This window comes from Dendrobates tinctorius, unplaced genomic scaffold (genome assembly GCF_039654945.1).
Source record: "Dendrobates tinctorius isolate UK_male_01 unplaced genomic scaffold, ASM3965494v1 ptg000179l, whole genome shotgun sequence".
Classification (NCBI taxonomy): domain Eukaryota; kingdom Metazoa; phylum Chordata; class Amphibia; order Anura; family Dendrobatidae; genus Dendrobates; species Dendrobates tinctorius.
The window spans coordinates 353,613-375,548 of NW_027361846.1; the positions used below are offsets into that span (position 1 = coordinate 353,613).

The window sequence follows — 21,936 nt, forward strand, 5'->3', positions numbered from 1 at the left end:
ATTTTTCCCTCCATGTATTTCCACCCATATGGACTCGACATCCTCATTCCCTTCGCTAATATCCCCCCTTAAAGTGGACTTTAGACAAGACTTAAAGACAAACCCCTCCTCCTCTCCGATTGTTACGATCCTTTCTAAACAGACTGTACCCCTGTAAGGTAACTGCCCGGTCACAGCTTCCATCTCACCATGTCTCGGTTATTCCTACTATGTCATCGTCACCTGTAGATGTTTCTGCTTCTAGTTCTTCCATCTTGGTTGTCAGGCTTCTGGCGTCTGCGAGCATGCAGTGTAGAGGATTTTGTTTTGTTCCAATCTCCTCCCTGTAGATTGTTTTAGACATTTTCTTACCTCCCTTCGGAGTATGTTGTCTTGGGTCTTCTTTGCCGCACCTCATATCCTTCAGTATATTTTCCGGCTTCATGTTTGTGTCTAACATTTTTTTTCCCATCCCCTCTTCTTCTAGTGCAGGGGTGTGGAATCTTTTTTCTGCCATGAGCCATTTGGACATTTATACCATCCTTCGGGGGCTGTACAAACTCCGCCCACAAAGTTCATCCTGACTCTGGCACTGGTGTCAGGACGTAATCTTTCATTGCATGCCCTTCAGTGTTCAGTAGTGAACACTGCGTGTGTATGCTCACAGCGCAAGAAGAAATTAAGGAGCTGGTGGCGGTCAAAATGCAACTCCCTGCCAAAGCACTGCAGTCCCTAAGAATCTGCCCGGGGGCCGGATAAAAGGTCATTAAGGGCCTTAAATGGCCCTGGGGCCTGAGGTTCCCCACCCCTGTTCTAGTGTAACGCCCTCCTGATGAGTGTAGTGAGTCTTCTGGTGAATGTGTGTTTCCCAGGTTTGTTGAGGTGTAGTCCTTCTCTGGTGAGGAGTCCGTCGTACAGGTAATTCACACAATGGTCCAGGAATCCGAATCCTTGCTGTCTGCACCATCGTCTTAGCCAGTTGTTCGCATCAAGGATCCTGTTCCATCTCCTGGTGCCATGCCCGTCTACCGGAAGGATAGAAGAAAAAACTACCAGTGCCTCCAGTTCCTTTACTTTCTTCCCCAACTCTTCAAAGTCCTGGCAGATTGTCGGAAGGTCCTTCCTTGCCGTGTCATTGGTGCCAACATGTATCAGAAGAAATGGGTGGACGTCCTTGGAACTGATGAGCTTTGGTATCCTATCGGTCACATCCTTGATCTTCGCACCTGGGAGGCAGCGTACTTCTCTTGCGGTTATATCCGGTCTGCAGATGGCTGTTTCTGGCCTCTCAGTAGTGAGTCTCCCACCACTACCACTCTTCTTCGCTTCTTGGCTGTACTTTGTGTTGTCACTTCTGGGTGTTGCTGTGTGCCTTCCCCGATCTGATACTGAGGGTAATGTTACTGCTAATGATGTGAATGTGCATGCTTTGCCTGATAATTATGATGTACCTGGAGGAACAGGAGTACTCAGTCATGTCACATTGCGGAGAGATCTGGCTGAGGAACCCCTAACATGAGCAAGCGTGAGTGCTAAGGGAAATGGGGAAAGGCACGGGAATCATGAAGAAGTTGATGCCGTGCCACTGACCAGTGCCACAAAGGAAGGTAACAGCCCCATATATAGCACTGCTCGTGAGGTAATGGGGGAGGGAGAGGAGGTAGTACCCATAGCCGAGCAGGTGGATGGGACTGTGGTAATCCCCTGGTAGAAGGCCTATATAGCCGCTGTCACCCGCAGTCAGAGTACCCAGAATGCAGGTAACACCCTGCCTTCTGGACCCTCCTCAGTCAGAGGGATGACTGAACCAGAGACGGACCCAGAGCAGGTCCCAGAGGGATCTGCCCTCCCCCCATTGGTTTGTGAAAGAGCAAGCTTCACAAGTGATCCCCCTCACAGCTGCAGCCCCCTTTCTCTGCCTCTGTGAAATTCTATCCTCTTCCCCCTCCCTTCAGCAGATGGTCACTTATTACCCATGGCCAGTTAAGTGTGGTTTTCCCAGCCAAGATTTTCTATGCCTATTCCAGGTTGAATTTAATAACACACAATAACCCTAGAGACAGGAAAATTTCCAGAATCAGTATAATTAAGGCTACGTACGACATTTTGCAGCCACGGCCATCAGAGACTGGGGGAACAGTTTCTTCCCCCCAGGAACACGCAGACATGTCATATATGGTCACAAAAGAATGGTCACTTTGCAGGGAGAAAGTAATGCCATTATCATCACCCTGTGAGGCCCCCAGCCCCAAAAATGGAAAGATAGGAGTTTTAATAACTTTTAAATAAGGGGCGTATGTCCTCTAACACAGCCCACCAAGTGATGTCAGCAAGGGAGGAGCCCTCGGTTTTGGGCCAAAGCATGAAGCTGAGATGCTCAGTTGGGGAGGTGTCAGATGCCTGGAGAGCCAGCTAAGAAGCTGTGCTGATGAACAATTTTCCTTGGGAAGGCGCTCCTCCCCTCATCGACACGTCATATCTGTGACAGAGATAGAGTAAGTTTCATATTTTAATCCCTTTTATTTCCGACTGTCTTTACATACTGTATTTTGTCTCCTTTTGTAATATTTTTGTATTTTTGTAAACTCTGCCTATATTTCCTGGAGTAAACTTATACATTTATTAGTTTTGTAAGGGTTTGGTTTTTGCTCTACGATCGAGCCAACACCTACTCCACGTCAAATCACGCTACCTTGGGTTGGTTCCTGACTTGATATAGGCTTTAGTATCAAACGAGGAACTGGTGGCAGCACAGTGTCCTGGTGGTATCGGGGAACAGTGATGGATCGAAGGTTTAGGTGTGTATTCCCTGCCTGGGTCTGATGATATACACACCGCCCTTACTGCAGAGTGCCCGATAGCCAGGACGCGACAAGGCAGCCTTTCTGGTGACTACGTATCCTAGGGGCAGTTCCCTGACTGACCTGAGGATAAGTGGGGCGCCAGAGAGCTGCAAGTTCCTAACCGGAACTGAAAGTGGAAACGCAAGTTGTGGGGTTATATATATCTCATGACAAATTGATTATATATTTCTATAATATGTGACAATTAGAATGGATATAAAAAGTCTACAGACCCTTGTTAAAATACCAGTTATTTGTTATATCAACCAATCATATCAAGAAGAATTATTTCAGAATGTTTTCCACTATTTCTGCCATTTTTCTTAGTTGATTTTACAGCAGAAGCCTTGGTCTGTAACATCTGACAATGCAACAAAGGGTTAAACTGTGAGAAGTTGTCAGTCAGGAGAACGACACAATGGGAATGGCTTAACCTGGCGCCCAGTGACGCTACCTAGAGCCCCTTAGAACTTGATGAAAAGAGTTGGTGCTGACGCCCGATTTCAGCTTATTTCCCAGTGGATACAGATTATGGGCGATTTTAAAGGTGGAAAATGTTCGGAAATTATTTTTCTTGGTAGGATAATTTAATGTGACAAAAACCTGGCATTTTACCAGGGGTGTGCAGACTTTTTATATCCACTGTATATTGAGGAGGGCCTGTTTTGCCATTGCGTGTTCTGGATACATTTTTGCTCATCTCATTTATTGGGGTATTTTCTCTCATTTCATAGATATTTGATTGTCCTCGGTTAAAGTTTTCAGAGATCCCACAGAGGCTCACCAACCTGCTGCTGCCCCCAGACCCTATCGTTATCAACCACATCATCAGGTACAACTCCAGGTCCCCCCATGGGCCTCCAACTCAAAATCGCCAGTCCCTCTGTCATCTGCTCTGTACAGTACATACCATCCATCCTTTTCACTAATGACCTCCGGTTATTAATTCCAGCTGGAGCTCATGGTCTTTAGCGTCAAGTTGTTGGTTTGCAGAGAGGCGGCCATCTTTTTTAGAAAGTGCTTTCCTTTCAGTGGTTCTCTTTGACCGACCATCTGGTTCTTAATTCAGAAACTGAACAGTGGACAGAAGACCAGATGTTTGGAGACACCTGCTGGTTCAGGACTTTTTGGCTAAGAATGAAGAAGGCCACTGTGCTCTTCCAAACCTGCCGGTTATAGGCCACTGTGTCCATCCAGACCTGCAAGGACGTTTTGTATCTCCCAGATCCTCAAGTGGGATCTGTAGACACTTCCTTGTCTCATGGCTTTGTTTTTACCACCTGCGGGAACCTCTATAAATTCATGTAGGGAATAAAAGGAGGATTGCTACGCCATAGTGTAGAGTCCAGTGTAAGAAGCTGGGGCTAATGTGCGCTCACCCCCTGAGGGTGTGAAGATGCTGGACCATAGTGTGCTCAGTCTGGTCACTACAGATGACCCCAGCCACATGGTAGAAACATCTTAGGAATGGTCAGTAGAACCGGGGGCATCATATATGGGGGTGAATACTTACAGAATGTGTAATGAAAGAGAAATGTCACATTTCTGTACCCACACAGTCCATAGGCCTGATTTCGGGACGTCATTATGGCACATTGTATGACCGCATGAAACGTTGTGAAGCAGTGAGATGTGGACAGAGTGACGGGCTTTATCCGGTCCTCGTACACACCAGATTCTTAACATCCGATGAACTGCTTGGATGTCTCCACAGTGTGGACCCCACAGACCAAAAGAAGACGGCCTGCTACGACATTGATGTGGAAGTGGAAGATCCTCTTAAGGGTCAGATGAGCAGCTTTCTCCTATCGACGGCCAACCAGCAGGAGATCTCCGCCCTGGACAACAAGGTGACACGGGAGGCGGGTAGACATGGTGACTGCAATGCTAAGGTTCTGCAGAAGTCACTGCTGGAGCCAATTGCACGATTTTAAAAGTGAAACAATTATGTACACGACGATTCAGACATTCTGGTCACAAAACAAGTGTCCTAAAAGATCAGTACCCAGCCCCGACTACCTTACCTCGGGATTACACAACAGCCGATAGTTAACATAAGGCAGGCGGCGTCCATCTATGTGCCGCCATTATTCTGCACCCACATTCCTCTGCCCCCAACAGATGTTTACGGCGTGCGGCATCAGAGACATCAGATGATGATGTCTTCTACTCACCCATTGCTCCTTCATCCAACAGATAAGCTGCTGGCAATTTTGTGAAATGTTCACTGGTAGACATGGCTTTGGCCAGTTGGCAGCGTCAATCGCTGTTTATGACCATGTGTTTGGCCATAGCTAATGGTATTGGAAAAAAGGAAACCGCTCCAACATTAGGTATGGGGCCTGATTTTAGGAGAATAGAATTAGAAAAATCCTAAAAACAACTTTATGAAGAACACTTATAACGCTCAATTGCGTTCCTCTCCACAAGTAATAAGAACACAATCATGTATAGAGGAATATTGGAGGTAAAAATTGGCGTTCAGCCATCTGACGTTTCCTATATGGGCCTTAGGGCCAGAGATACAACCACCCGCGACAACTACAGGGACAGCAGGCCCTAGATATAACGCTGAGGATGCCCTCCTTAGGGCCAGAGATACAACCACCAGCGACAAGTACAGGGACAGCAGGCCCTAGATACAACGCTGAGGATGCCCTCCTTAGGGCCAGAGATACAACCACCAGCGACAAGTACAGGGACAGCAGGCCCTAGATACAGTGCTGAGGATGCCCTCCTTAGGGCCAGAAATACAACCACCCGTGACAAGTACAGGGACAGCAGGCCCTAGATATAACGCTGAGGATGCCCTCCTTAGGGCCAAAGATACAACCACCCGCGACAAGTACAGGGACAGCAGGCCCTAGATATAACGCTGAGGATGCCCTCCTTAGGGCCAGAGATACAACCACCCGCGACAAGTACAGGGACAGCAGGCCCTAGATATAACGCTGAGGATGCCCTCCTTAGGGCCAGAGATACAACCACCAGCGACAAGTACAGGGACAGCAGGCCCTAGATACAACGCTGAGGATGCCCTCCTTAGGGCCAGAGATACAACCACCCGCGACAACTACAGGGACAGCAGGCCCTAGATACAGTGCTGAGGATGCCCTCCTTAGGGCCAGAAATACAACCACCCGCGACAAGTACAGGGACAGCAGGCCCTAGATATAACGCTGAGGATGCCCTCCTTAGGGCCAAAGATACAACCACCCGCGACAAGTACAGGGACAGCAGGCCCTAGATACAACGCTGAGGATGCCCTCCTTAGGGCCAGAGATACAACCACCCGCGACAACTACAGGGACAGCAGGCCCTAGATACAGTGCTGAGGATGCCCTCCTTAGGGCCAGAAATACAACCACCCGCGACAAGTACAGGGACAGCAGGCCCTAGATATAACGCTGAGGATGCCCTCCTTAGGGCCAGAGATACAACCACCAGCGACAAGTACAGGGACAGCAGGCCCTAGATACAGTGCTGAGGATGCCCTCCTTAGGGCCAGAGATACAACCACCAGCGACAAGTACAGGGACAGCAGGCCCTAGATACAGTGCTGAGGATGCCCTCCTTAGGGCCAAAGATACAACCACCCGCGACAAGTACAGGGACAGCAGGCCCTAGATACAACACTGAGGATGCCCTCCTTAGGGCCAGAGATACAACCACCCGCGACAACTACAGGGACAGCAGGCCCTAGATACAGTGCTGAGGATGCCCTCCTTAGGGCCAGAAATACAACCACCCGCGACAAGTACAGGGACAGCAGGCCCTAGATACAACGCTGAGGATGCCCTCCTTAGGGCCAGAAATACAACCACCCGCGACAAGTACAGGGACAGCAGGCCCTAGATACAACGCTGAGGATGCCCTCCTTAGGGCCAGAGATACAACCACCAGCGACAAGTACAGGGACAGCAGGCCCTAGATATAACGCTGAGGATGCCCTACAAAGGACGACCATGTCGCCCCTAATCAATGATGACTATATACTCACGGAAATTACATTAAACGTATCACTCCTCCAATAGGGTGTTAGATATAGAAAGGCACATTAATAGGAGACCTCTCACTCCTCTAATAGGGGATCTAAGAAGTCTCTGGAATGCTGTAAGAACATTAAGGACCGGTGGCGCCACTGGTCAAATATCCATCCATAGCAGTAGGACATGGATCATCAACCCACTTTCCCAGCTTATTTCCCCTCAGAGTAGTCGAGTTTCATAAGGGGAAATAAGGATCATCCAAAACTGCAAAACACCAGTCCACTCTGCAAAGGCACGATGCCCACGGTTTGGGATGTTCGCCTCCATATCACACCCTCCTTGTATTGGGGCCGAAAGTGATGCCTTTTATTACTGCATGCAATCCACCGCACTGTTCCTGTCTGCGAGGAGGATAAAATTGGAGGTGATGTTTGCACATATGGAAATCACCTCCTGAACGGAAAAAGTTGCACAGCCACCCCGATACAAAGCTCGGAGTGCGTTCCACCATCACACGCAGCGGAGCAGCACCATTGTGGAGAGCAATAATGACATATTTCTAAGCTATCATCTATAACTCTAATATCCCATTGGAGTGCTAAGTTTAATATTACAGTGACTTGTGAAAGTATTCACCCCCTTGGCTTTTTACCTATTTTGTTACATTACGACCTGTGCGTAAATATTTTTGTGATCCAATTTGTGTCTGATGAATGAGCACTAAATAGTCTGAGTTGGTGAAGTGAGAAAAATCTAGGCAAAAATTAAATTTATGTGCTCAAATTACAAAAAATTGGCATGAGCATATGTATTCTCCCCTTTTCTTATGAAGCCCCTAAAAATTTCTGTTGCAAGCACTTGCCTTCATAAGTCCCATGCTTATTGACAGGACGTCCCCCCATGTGCAATCTAAGTGTCACATGTCTGTCTGTATATACACGTTACCTTTTCTGAAAGGTCACAGAGGCTGCAACACCATTAACAAGAGGCACCCCTGACCAAACAACACCACGAAGACCAAGGACATTTCCAAACACCATGAAGACCAAGGAGATCTCCAAACATCAGCATGAAGACCAAGAAGATCTCCAAACACCACCATGAAGACCAAGGAGATCTCCAAACATCACCATGAAGACCAAGGAGATCTCCAAGCACCACCATTAAGACCAAGGAAATCTCCAGACATCACCATGAATACCAAGAAGATCTCCAAACACCGCCATGAAGACCAAGGAGATCTCCAAGCACCACCATGAAGACCAAGGAAATCTCCAAACACCATGAAGACCAAGAAGATCTCCAAACACCACCATGAAGACCAAGGAGATCTCCAAACATCACCATGAAGACCAAGAAGATCTCCAAGCACCACCATGAAGACCAAGGAGATCTCCAAACACCACCATGAAGACCAAGGAGATCTCCAAACACCACTATGAAGACCAAGGAGATCTCCAAACACCACCATGAAGACCAAGGAGATCTCCAAACACCACCATGAAGACCAAGGAGATCTCCAAACATCACCATGAATACCGAGGAGATCTCCAGACAAGTCAAGGACAAAGTTGTTTAGAAGTACAAGTCAGGGTTGGATTATAAAAAAATATCCTAATCTCTGATGATCCCCCAGAGCACCATCAAATCCATTATCATCAAATGGAAAGAACATGGTACCACAACAAACCTGCCAATCTGTCCACCAAAACTCTCAGCCCTGGCAAGGAGGGCATTAATCAGAGAGGCAGCACAGAGACAAAAAGGTAACCCTGAAGGAGCTGCAGAGTTCCCAAGCAGAGACTGGATTATCTGGCCATATGGCCCCAATAAGCCGTACACTTCATAGAGGTGGCCTTTATGGAAGAGTGGGCACAAAAAAGCCTTTACTTATACACAAAAATTGTAAGGCTCGTTTTAAGTTTGCCAAAAGACATGTGGGAGACTCAAATGTATGGAGGAAAGTGCTGTGGTCAGAAGAGACCAAAATTGAACATTTTGGCCACTCAGGTAAACACTATGTCTGGCACCAAGCCAACACATCTCATCACCCCCAAGAACACCATCCCCACAGTGAAACGTGGTGGCAGCATCACAATGTGGGATTGTTTTTCAGCAGCAGGGACAGGAAAAATAGTCTGAGTCCAGTGGAAGATTGATTGTCAGAAATACAAGGAAATTCTTGAGCAAAACCTGTCTGACAGTGATTTGAGGCTGAGATGGAGGTTCACCTTCCAACCAGACAATGACCCAAGGCATACTTCTAGAGCAACACTCAAATGGTTTAAGGGGAAATGTGTAAATGTTCTGGAGTAGAGGAGTCACAGCCCAGACCTTAATCCAAAGGACAATCTTTGGCAAGAGTTGAAGATTGCTGTTCACCAGAGGAAACCATCTAACCCAGTGTTCCTCAACTCCAGTCCTCAAGACCCACCAACGGGTCATGTTTTCAGGATTTCCTTAGTATTGCACAGGAGATGCTATTAATGCTTGAGCAGGTGATGAAATTATCATCTGTGCAATACTAAGGAAATCCTGAAAACATGACCTGTTGGTGGGTCTTGAGGACTGGAGTTGAGAAACACTGAGTTACCTGAAGGAGCTGGAGCAGTTTTTGCCTTGAGGAATAGGCACAAATCCCAGTAGCCAGATGTGGAAAGCTCAGACTTATCCAAAGTGATTTGCAGCTGTAACTGTTGCGAAAGGAGGCTGTAGAAAGTACTGACTTTAGAGGGTGCATATAGTTATGCACACGGAAGTTTTCAGTTATTTTGTCCTATCAGTTATTTGCTAAAAAACGGAAAGGGGAAATGAGGAAAGTCAGGACACAGAAATGCCATGCAGCTTGTTCATGAGTGTCATCCACGCGGGGCAGTCCCAGGCTCAGACTCAGATGATGAAGGAAAAAATAAAGGAAAGTTCTCCAGCTGTTAAAAAGTAGTCCGAATGGAGGAATAAAATATGGGGAACTGCACAGATGATGCACATACGGAGCCTCATACGATCCTCATCTGTAGTTACACATATTGGTGACAGATACGGAGTCTCACACGATCCTCATCTGTAGTTACACATATTGGTGACAGATACGGAGTCTCACGCGATCCTCGTCTGTAGTTACACATATTGGTGACAGATACGGAGTCTCACACGATCCTCATCTGTAGTTACACATATTGGTGACAGATACGGAGTCTCACACGATCCTCATCTGTAGTTACACATATTGGTGACAGATACGGAGTCTCACACGATCCTCGTCTGTAGTTACACATATTGGTGACAGATACGGAGTCTCACGCGATCCTCGTCTGTAGTTACACATATTGGTGACAGATACGGAGTCTCACACGATCCTCATCTGTAGTTACACATATTGGTGACAGATACGGAGTCTCACACGATCCTCATCTGTAGTTACACATATTGGTGACAGATACGGAGTCTCACACGATCCTCATCTGTAGTTACACATATTGGTGACAGATACGGAGTCTCACACGATCCTCGTCTGTAGTTACACATATTGGTGACAGATACGGAGTCTCACACGATCCTCGTCTGTAGTTACACATATTGGTGACAGATACGGAGTCTCACACGATCCTCGTCTGTAGTTACACATATTGGTGACAGATACGGAGTCTCACACGATCCTCGTCTGTAGTTACACATATTGGTGACAGATACGGAGTCTCACACGATCCTCGTCTGTAGTTACACATATTGGTGACAGATACGGAGTCTCACGCGATCCTCGTCTGTGGTTACACATATTGGTGACAGATACGGAGTCTCACGCGATCCTCGTCTGTAGTTACACATATTGGTGACAGATACGGAGTCTCACGCGATCCTCGTCTGTGGTTACACATATTGGTGACAGATACGGAGTCTCACGCGATCCTCGTCTGTAGTTACACATATTGGTGACAGATACGGAGTCTCACACGATCCTCATCTGTAGTTACACATATTGGTGACAGATACGGAGTCTCACACGATCCTCATCTGTAGTTACACATATTGGTGACAGATACGGAGTCTCACGCGATCCTCGTCTGTAGTTACACATATTGGTGACAGATACGGAGTCTCACGCGATCCTCGTCTGTAGTTACACATATTGGTGACAGATACGGAGTCTCACGCGATCCTCGTCTGTAGTTACACATATTGGTGACAGATACGGAGTCTCACGCGATCCTCGTCTGTGGTTACACATATTGGTGACAGATACGGAGTCTCACGCGATCCTCGTCTGTAGTTACACATATTGGTGACAGATACGGAGTCTCACGCGATCCTCGTCTGTAGTTACACATATTGGTGACAGATATGGAGTCTCACACGATCCTCGTCTGTAGTTACACATATTGGTGACAGATACGGAGTCTCACACGATCCTCGTCTGTGGTTACACATATTGGTGACAGATACGGAGTCTCACGCGATCCTCGTCTGTAGTTACACATATTGGTGACAGATACGGAGTCTCACGCGATCCTCGTCTGTAGTTACACATATTGGTGACAGATACGGAGTCTCACGCGATCCTCGTCTGTAGTTACACATATTGGTGACAGATACGGAGTCTCACACGATCCTCGTCTGTAGTTACACATATTGGTGACAGATACGGAGTCTCACGCGATCCTCGTCTGTAGTTACACATATTGGTGACAGATACGGAGTCTCACGCGATCCTCGTCTGTGGTTACACATATTGGTGACAGATACGGAGTCTCACGCGATCCTCGTCTGTAGTTACACATATTGGTGACAGATACGGAGTCTCACGCGATCCTCGTCTGTAGTTACACATATTGGTGACAGATACGGAGTCTCACACGATCCTCGTCTGTAGTTACACATATTGGTGACAGATACGGAGTCTCACACGATCCTCATCTGTAGTTACACATATTGGTGACAGATACGGAGTCTCACACGATCCTCATCTGTAGTTACACATATTGGTGACAGATACGGAGTCTCACGCGATCCTCGTCTGTAGTTACACATATTGGTGACAGATACGGAGCCTCATACGATCCTCATCTGTAGTTACACATATTGGTGACAGATACGGAGTCTCACACGATCCTCATCTGTAGTTACACATATTGGTGACAGATACGGAGTCTCACACGATCCTCATCTGTAGTTACACATATTGGTGACAGATACGGAGTCTCACGCGATCCTCGTCTGTAGTTACACATATTGGTGACAGATACGGAGTCTCACACGATCCTCGTCTGTAGTTACACATATTGGTGACAGATACGGAGTCTCACACGATCCTCGTCTGTGGTTACACATATTGGTGACAGATACGGAGTCTCACGCGATCCTCGTCTGTAGTTACACATATTGGTGACAGATACGGAGTCTCACGCGATCCTCGTCTGTGGTTACACATATTGGTGACAGATACGGAGTCTCACGCGATCCTCGTCTGTAGTTACACATATTGGTGACAGATACGGAGTCTCACGCGATCCTCGTCTGTAGTTACACATATTGGTGACAGATACGGAGTCTCACGCGATCCTCGTCTGTGGTTACACATATTGGTGACAGATACGGAGTCTCACACGATCCTCATCTGTAGTTACACATATTGGTGACAGATACGGAGTCTCACGCGATCCTCGTCTGTAGTTACACATATTGGTGACAGATACGGAGTCTCACACGATCCTCGTCTGTAGTTACACATATTGGTGACAGATACGGAGTCTCACGCGATCCTCATCTGTAGTTACACATATTGGTGACAGATACGGAGTCTCACGCGATCCTCGTCTGTAGTTACACATATTGGTGACAGATACGGAGTCTCACACGATCCTCGTCTGTAGTTACACATATTGGTGACAGATACGGAGTCTCACGCGATCCTCGTCTGTAGTTACACATATTGGTGACAGATACGGAGTCTCACACGATCCTCATCTGTAGTTACACATATTGGTGACAGATACGGAGTCTCACGCGATCCTCGTCTGTAGTTACACATATTGGTGACAGATACGGAGTCTCACACGATCCTCGTCTGTAGTTACACATATTGGTGACAGATACGGAGTCTCACGCGATCCTCGTCTGTAGTTACACATATTGGTGACAGATACGGAGTCTCACGCGATCCTCGTCTGTAGTTACACATATTGGTGACAGATACGGAGTCTCATAAGATCCTCATCTGTAGTTACACATATTGGTGACAGATACGGAGTCTCACGCGATCCTCGTCTGTAGTTACACATATTGGTGACAGATACGGAGTCTCATAAGATCCTCATCTGTAGTTACACATATTGGTGACAGATACGGAGTCTCACGCGATCCTCGTCTGTAGTTACACATATTGGTGACAGATACGGAGTCTCACACGATCCTCGTCTGTAGTTACACATATTGGTGACAGATACGGAGTCTCACGCGATCCTCGTCTGTAGTTACACATATTGGTGACAGATACGGAGTCTCACGCGATCCTCGTCTGTAGTTACACATATTGGTGACAGATACGGAGTCTCACGCGATCCTCGTCTGTGGTTACACATATTGGTGACAGATACGGAGTCTCACGCGATCCTCGTCTGTGGTTACACATATTGGTGACAGATACGGAGTCTCATAAGATCCTCATCTGTAGTTACACATATTGGTGACAGATACGGAGTCTCACGCGATCCTCGTCTGTAGTTACACATATTGGTGACAGATACGGAGTCTCATAAGATCCTCATCTGTAGTTACACATATTGGTGACAGATACGGAGTCTCACGCGATCCTCGTCTGTAGTTACACATATTGGTGACAGATACGGAGTCTCATAAGATCCTCATCTGTAGTTACACATATTGGTGACAGATACGGAGTCTCACGCGATCCTCGTCTGTAGTTACACATATTGGTGACAGATACGGAGTCTCACACGATCCTCGTCTGTAGTTACACATATTGGTGACAGATACGGAGTCTCACGCGATCCTCGTCTGTAGTTACACATATTGGTGACAGATACGGAGTCTCACACGATCCTCATCTGTAGTTACACATATTGGTGACAGATACGGAGTCTCACGCGATCCTCGTCTGTAGTTACACATATTGGTGACAGATACGGAGTCTCACGCGATCCTCGTCTGTAGTTACACATATTGGTGACAGATACGGAGTCTCACGCGATCCTCGTCTGTAGTTACACATATTGGTGACAGATACGGAGTCTCACGCGATCCTCGTCTGTAGTTACACATATTGGTGACAGATACGGAGTCTCACGCGATCCTCGTCTGTGGTTACACATATTGGTGACAGATACGGAGTCTCACGCGATCCTCGTCTGTAGTTACACATATTGGTGACAGATACGGAGTCTCACGCGATCCTCGTCTGTGGTTACACATATTGGTGACAGATACGGAGTCTCACGCGATCCTCGTCTGTAGTTACACATATTGGTGACAGATACGGAGTCTCATAAGATCCTCATCTGTAGTTACACATATTGGTGACAGATACGGAGTCTCACGCGATCCTCGTCTGTAGTTACACATATTGGTGACAGATACGGAGTCTCATAAGATCCTCATCTGTAGTTACACATATTGGTGACAGATACGGAGTCTCACACGATCCTCATCTGTAGTTACACATATTGGTGACAGATACGGAGTCTCACACGATCCTCGTCTGTAGTTACACATATTGGTGACAGATACGGAGTCTCACGCGGTCGTCGTCTGTAGTTACACATATTGGTGACAGATACGGAGTCTCACGCGATCCTCGTCTGTAGTTACACATATTGGTGACAGATACGGAGTCTCACGCGGTCGTCGTCTGTAGTTACACATATTGGTGACAGATACGGAGTCTCACGCGATCCTCGTCTGTAGTTACACATATTGGTGACAGATACGGAGTCTCACGCGATCCTCGTCTGTAGTTACACATATTGGTGACAGATACGGAGTCTCACGCGGTCGTCGTCTGTAGTTACACATATTGGTGACAGATACGGAGTCTCACGCGATCCTCGTCTGTAGTTACACATATTGGTGACAGATACGGAGTCTCACGCGATCCTCGTCTGTAGTTACACATATTGGTGACAGATACGGAGTCTCACACGATCCTCATCTGTAGTTACACATATTGGTGACAGATACGGAGTCTCACGCGATCCTCGTCTGTAGTTACACATATTGGTGACAGATACGGAGTCTCACACGATCCTCGTCTGTAGTTACACATATTGGTGACAGATACGGAGTCTCACGCGATCCTCGTCTGTAGTTACTCATATTGGTGACAGATACGGAGTCTCACGCGATCCTCGTCTGTAGTTACACATATTGGTGACAGATACGGAGTCTCACACGATCCTCGTCTGTAGTTACACATATTGGTGACAGATACGGAGTCTCACACGATCCTCGTCTGTAGTTACACATATTGGTGACAGATACGGAGTCTCACGCGATCCTCGTCTGTAGTTACACATATTGGTGACAGATACGGAGTCTCACGCGATCCTCGTCTGTAGTTACACATATTGGTGACAGATACGGAGTCTCACGCGATCCTCGTCTGTAGTTACACATATTGGTGACAGATACGGAGTCTCACGCGATCCTCGTCTGTAGTTACACATATTGGTGACAGATACGGAGTCTCACACGATCCTCGTCTGTAGTTACACATATTGGTGACAGATACGGAGTCTCACACGATCCTCATCTGTAGTTACACATATTGGTGACAGATACGGAGTCTCACACGATCCTCGTCTGTAGTTACACATATTGGTGACAGATACGGAGTCTCACGCGATCCTCGTCTGTAGTTACACATATTGGTGACAGATACGGAGTCTCACGCGATCCTCGTCTGTAGTTACACATATTGGTGACAGATACGGAGTCTCACGCGATCCTCGTCTGTAGTTACACATATTGGTGACAGATACGGAGTCTCACACGATCCTCGTCTGTAGTTACACATATTGGTGACAGATACGGAGTCTCACGCGATCCTCGTCTGTGGTTACACATATTGGTGACAGATACGGAGTCTCACGCGATCCTCGTCTGTGGTTACACATATTGGTGACAGATACGGAGTCTCACGCAATCCTCGTCTGTGGTTACACATATTGGTGACAGATACGGAGTCTCACGCGATCCTCGTCTGTGGTTACACATATTGGTGACAGATACGGAGTCTCACGCGATCCTCGTCTGTGGTTACACATATTGGTGACAGATACGGAGTCTCACGCGATCCTCGTCTGTGGTTACACATATTGGTGACAGATACGGAGTCTCACGCGATCCTCGTCTGTGGTTACACATATTGGTGACAGATACGGAGTCTCACGCGATCCTCGTCTGTAGTTACACATATTGGTGACAGATACGGAGTCTCACGCGATCCTCGTCTGTGGTTACACATATTGGTGACAGATACGGAGTCTCACGCGATCCTCATCTGTAGTTACACATATTGGTGACAGATACGGAGTCTCACGCGATCCTCGTCTGTAGTTACACATATTGGTGACAGATACGGAGTCTCACGCGATCCTCGTCTGTAGTTACACATATTGGTGACAGATACGGAGTCTCACGCGATCCTCGTCTGTAGTTACACATATTGGTGACAGATACGGAGTCTCACGCGATCCTCGTCTGTAGTTACACATATTGGTGACAGATACGGAGTCTCACGCGATCCTCGTCTGTGGTTACACATATTGGTGACAGATACGGAGTCTCACGCGATCCTCGTCTGTAGTTACACATATTGGTGACAGATACGGAGTCTCACGCGATCCTCGTCTGTAGTTACACATATTGGTGACAGATACGGAGTCTCACGCGATCCTCGTCTGTAGTTACACATATTGGTGACAGATACGGAGTCTCACGCGATCCTCGTCTGTAGTTACACATATTGGTGACAGATACGGAGTCTCACGCGATCCTCGTCTGTGGTTACACATATTGGTGACAGATACGGAGTCTCACGCGATCCTCATCTGTAGTTACACATATTGGTGACAGATACGGAGTCTCACGCGATCCTCGTCTGTAGTTACACATATTGGTGACAGATACGGAGTCTCACGCGATCCTCGTCTGTAGTTACACATATTGGTGACAGATACGGAGTCTCACACGATCCTCGTCTGTAGTTACACATATTGGTGACAGATACGGAGTCTCACGCGATCCTCGTCTGTGGTTACACATATTGGTGACAGATACGGAGTCTCACACGATCCTCGTCTGTAGTTACACATATTGGTGACAGATACGGAGTCTCACGCGATCCTCGTCTGTAGTTACACATATTGGTGACAGATACGGAGTCTCACGCGATCCTCGTCTGTAGTTACACATATTGGTGACAGATACGGAGTCTCACGCGATCCTCTTCTGTAGTTACACATATTGGTGACAGATACGGAGTCTCACACGATCCTCGTCTGTAGTTACACATATTGGTGACAGATACGGAGTCTCACGCGATCCTCGTCTGTAGTTACACATATTGGTGACAGATACGGAGTCTCACGCGATCCTCGTCTGTGGTTACACATATTGGTGACAGATACGGAGTCTCACGCGATCCTCGTCTGTGGTTACACATATTGGTGACAGATACGGAGTCTCACGCGATCCTCGTCTGTGGTTACACATATTGGTGACAGATACGGAGTCTCACGCGATCCTCGTCTGTAGTTACACATATTGGTGACAGATACGGAGTCTCACGCGATCCTCGTCTGTGGTTACACATATTGGTGACAGATACGGAGTCTCACGCGATCCTCGTCTGTAGTTACACATATTGGTGACAGATATGGAGTCTCACGCGATCCTCGTCTGTAGTTACACATATTGGTGACAGATACGGAGTCTCACGCGATCCTCGTCTGTGGTTACACATATTGGTGACAGATACGGAGTCTCACGCGATCCTCGTCTGTGGTTACACATATTGGTGACAGATACGGAGTCTCACGCGATCCTCGTCTGTAGTTACACATATTGGTGACAGATACGGAGTCTCACGCGATCCTCGTCTGTAGTTACACATATTGGTGACAGATACGGAGTCTCACGCGATCCTCGTCTGTGGTTACACATATTGGTGACAGATACGGAGTCTCACGCGATCCTCGTCTGTAGTTACACATATTGGTGACAGATACGGAGTCTCACGCGATCCTCGTCTGTAGTTACACATATTGGTGACAGATACGGAGTCTCACGCGATCCTCGTCTGTAGTTACACATATTGGTGACAGATACGGAGTCTCACGCGATCCTCGTCTGTAGATACACATATTGGTGACAGATACGGAGTCTCACGCGATCCTCGTCTGTAGTTACACATATTGGTGACAGATACGGAGTCTCACGCGATCCTCGTCTGTAGTTACACATATTGGTGACAGATACGGAGTCTCACGCGATCCTCGTCTGTAGTTACACATATTGGTGACAGATACGGAGTCTCACGCGATCCTCGTCTGTAGTTACACATATTGGTGACAGATACGGAGTCTCACGCGATCCTCGTCTGTAGTTACACATATTGGTGACAGATACGGAGTCTCACGCGATCCTCTTCTGTAGTTACACATATTGGTGACAGATACGGAGACTCACGCGATCCTCGTCTGTAGTTACACATATTGGTGACAGATACGGAGTCTCACACGATCCTCGTCTGTAGTTACACATATTGGTGACAGATACGGAGTCTCACGCGATCCTCGTCTGTAGTTACACATATTGGTGACAGATACGGAGTCTCACGCGATCCTCGTCTGTAGTTACACATATTGGTGACAGATACGGAGTCTCACACGATCCTCGTCTGTAGTTACACATATTGGTGACAGATACGGAGTCTCACGCGATCCTCGTCTGTGGTTACACATATTGGTGACAGATACGGAGTCTCACGCGATCCTCGTCTGTAGTTACACATATTGGTGACAGATACGGAGTCTCACGCGATCCTCGTCTGTAGTTACACATATTGGTGACAGATACGGAGTCTCACGCGATCCTCGTCTGTAGTTACACATATTGGTGACAGATACGGAGTCTCACACGATCCTCGTCTGTAGTTACACATATTGGTGACAGATACGGAGTCTCACGCGATCCTCGTCTGTGGTTACACATATTGGTGACAGATACGGAGTCTCACACGATCCTCGTCTGTAGTTACACATATTGGTGACAGATACGGAGTCTCACGCGATCCTCGTCTGTAGTTACACATATTGGTGACAGATACGGAGTCTCACGCGATCCTCGTCTGTAGTTACACATATTGGTGACAGATACGGAGTCTCACGCGATCCTCGTCTGTAGTTACACATATTGGTGACAGATACGGAGTCTCACACGATCCTCGTCTGTAGTTACACATATTGGTGACAGATACGGAGTCTCACACGATCCTCGTCTGTAGTTACACATATTGGTGACAGATACGGAGTCTCACGCGATCCTCGTCTGTAGTTACACATATTGGTGACAGATACGGAGTCTCACGCGATCCTCGTCTGTGGTTACACATATTGGTGACAGATACGGAGTCTCACGCGATCCTCGTCTGTGGTTACACATATTGGTGACAGATACGGAGTCTCACGCGATCCTCGTCTGTAGTTACACATATTGGTGACAGATACGGAGTCTCACGCGATCCTCGTCTGTGGTTACACATATTGGTGACAGATACGGAGTCTCACGCGATCCTCGTCTGTAGTTACACATATTGGTGACAGATACGGAGTCTCACACGATCCTCGTCTGTAGTTACACATATTGGTGACAGATACGGAGTCTCACGCGATCCTCGTCTGTAGTTACACATATTGGTGACAGATACGGAGTCTCACGCGATCCTCGTCTGTAGTTACACATATTGGTGACAGATACGGAGTCTCACGCGATCCTCGTCTGTGGTTACACATATTGGTGACAGATACGGAGTCTCACGCGATCCTCGTCTGTAGTTACACATATTGGTGACAGATACGGAGTCTCACGCGATCCTCGTCTGTAGTTACACATATTGGTGACAGATACGGAGTCTCACGCGATCCTCGTCTGTAGTTACACATATTGGTGACAGATACGGAGTCTCACGCGATCCTCGTCTGTAGTTACACATATTGGTGACAGATACGGAGTCTCACGCGATCCTCGTCTGTAGTTACACATATTGGTGACAGATACGGAGTCTCACACGATCCTCGTCTGTAGTTACACATATTGGTGACAGATACGGAGTCTCACGCGATCCTCGTCTGTAGTTACACATATTGGTGACAGATACGGAGTCTCACGCGATCCTCGTCTGTAGTTACACATATTGGTGACAGATACGGAGTCTCACGCGATCCTCGTCTGTAGTTACACATATTGGTGACAGATACGGAGTCTCACGCGATCCTCGTCTGTAGTTACACATATTGGTGACAGATACGGAGTCTCACGCGATCCTCGTCTGTAGTTACACATATTGGTGACAGATACGGAGTCTCACGCGATCCTCGTCTGTGGTTACACATATTGGTGACAGATACGGAGTCTCACACGATCCTCGTCTGTGGTTACACATATTGGTGACAGATACGGAGTCTCACGCGATCCTCGTCTGTAGTTACACATATTGGTGACAGATACGGAGTCTCACGCGATCCTCGTCTGTAGTTACACATATTGGTGACAGATACGGAGTCTCACGCGATCCTCGTCTGTAGTTACACATATTGGTGACAGATACGGAGTCTCACGCGATCCTCGTCTGTGGTTACACATATTGGTGACAGATACGGAGTCTCACGCGATCCTCGTCTGTAGTTACACATATTGGTGACAGATACGGAGTCTCACGCGATCCTCGTCTGTAGTTACACATATTGGTGACAGATACGGAGTCTCACGCGATCCTCGTCTGTAGTTACACATATTGGTGACAGATACGGAGTCTCACGCGATCCTCGTCTGTAGTTACACATATTGGTGACAGATACGGAGTCTCACGCGATCCTCGTCTGTGGTTACACATATTGGTGACAGATACGGAGTCTCACGCGATCCTCGTCTGTAGTTACACATATTGGTGACAGATACGGAGTCTCACGCGATCCTCGTCTGTGGTTACACATATTGGTGACAGATACGGAGTCTCACGCGATCCTCGTCTGTAGTTACACATATTGGTGACAGATACGGAGTCTCACGCGATCCTCGTCTGTAGTTACACATATTGGTGACAGATACGGAGTCTCACACGATCCTCGTCTGTAGTTACACATATTGGTGACAGATACGGAGTCTCACACGATCCTCATCTGTAGTCACACATACGGTGTGTCATATGAGCATCACCCATATTGGTTGCATACAATTTTTAATGCTTTACATAAACTTGTTCTTTTCCTCCTTTTGAACTATTTTTTAATTCCTGGAGAACTTTCAATTAGTTATTTGCTTCGCAAAAAAAGAAAACCAAACGTTCACAGTTGTAGTCATTTTCTTTGCATGAACTGATGGGAACCCTAAAAAAAAAAAAACAGTGAAATTCCAGGTTGTGAGATAGCAAAACTTGAAAAATGTCAAGGGGGAGGAGTTTTGGAAGCCAGTGCATTTCTGTAGCATATGGCTCCAGTCGTCATTGAGCAGGGGCAGGATTGTCCTACACTGTAGGGTGCCGACCTGCCAGGTCAGGAATCCTCAGCGCGGTGTCTAGGCCTGGCTTACATTTATCTTGTGCTTGGGTGGTGGTCTCCGTGAGTGGTCGTATCTTTATCCCGAAGGTGCATATAGGAAACATCTCGAGGGTGTGCACTATTTTTACCTTCAGTATCCCTCTGTACATTATCGTGTTAAATTTAGGTCTATGGGGTAAGGTTTCTCCTTGTGGAGAGTGACATACCGGCTCTGGCTTGTCAAGGGGAGGAGGCTTATTCACTGTGCAATGCTCCTCTGGGAAATGTAATATGCAAATTGCTACTTCCAACAGGTGGCGCTATAGAGTTCAAGTCGTCTGTCTCTGAAGAGGCAAT

The 21,936-nt window shown here is 47.2% G+C and overlaps 1 protein-coding gene across 3 annotated transcripts in view; it reads left to right on the forward strand.

Moving 5' to 3' along the window:
- Positions 1–21,936, forward strand: part of SMARCD3 (SWI/SNF related BAF chromatin remodeling complex subunit D3) — a 346,153-nt gene that overhangs the window by 291,044 nt on the left and 33,173 nt on the right. For all 3 annotated transcript variants that reach the window (XM_073551701.1, XM_073551702.1, XM_073551700.1), the window contains exons 9-10: positions 3,557–3,654; positions 4,537–4,672. In XM_073551701.1, coding sequence (XP_073407802.1) covers positions 3,557–3,654; positions 4,537–4,672 — 234 coding nt within the window. The remainder of the gene's footprint in view (positions 1–3,556; positions 3,655–4,536; positions 4,673–21,936) is intronic.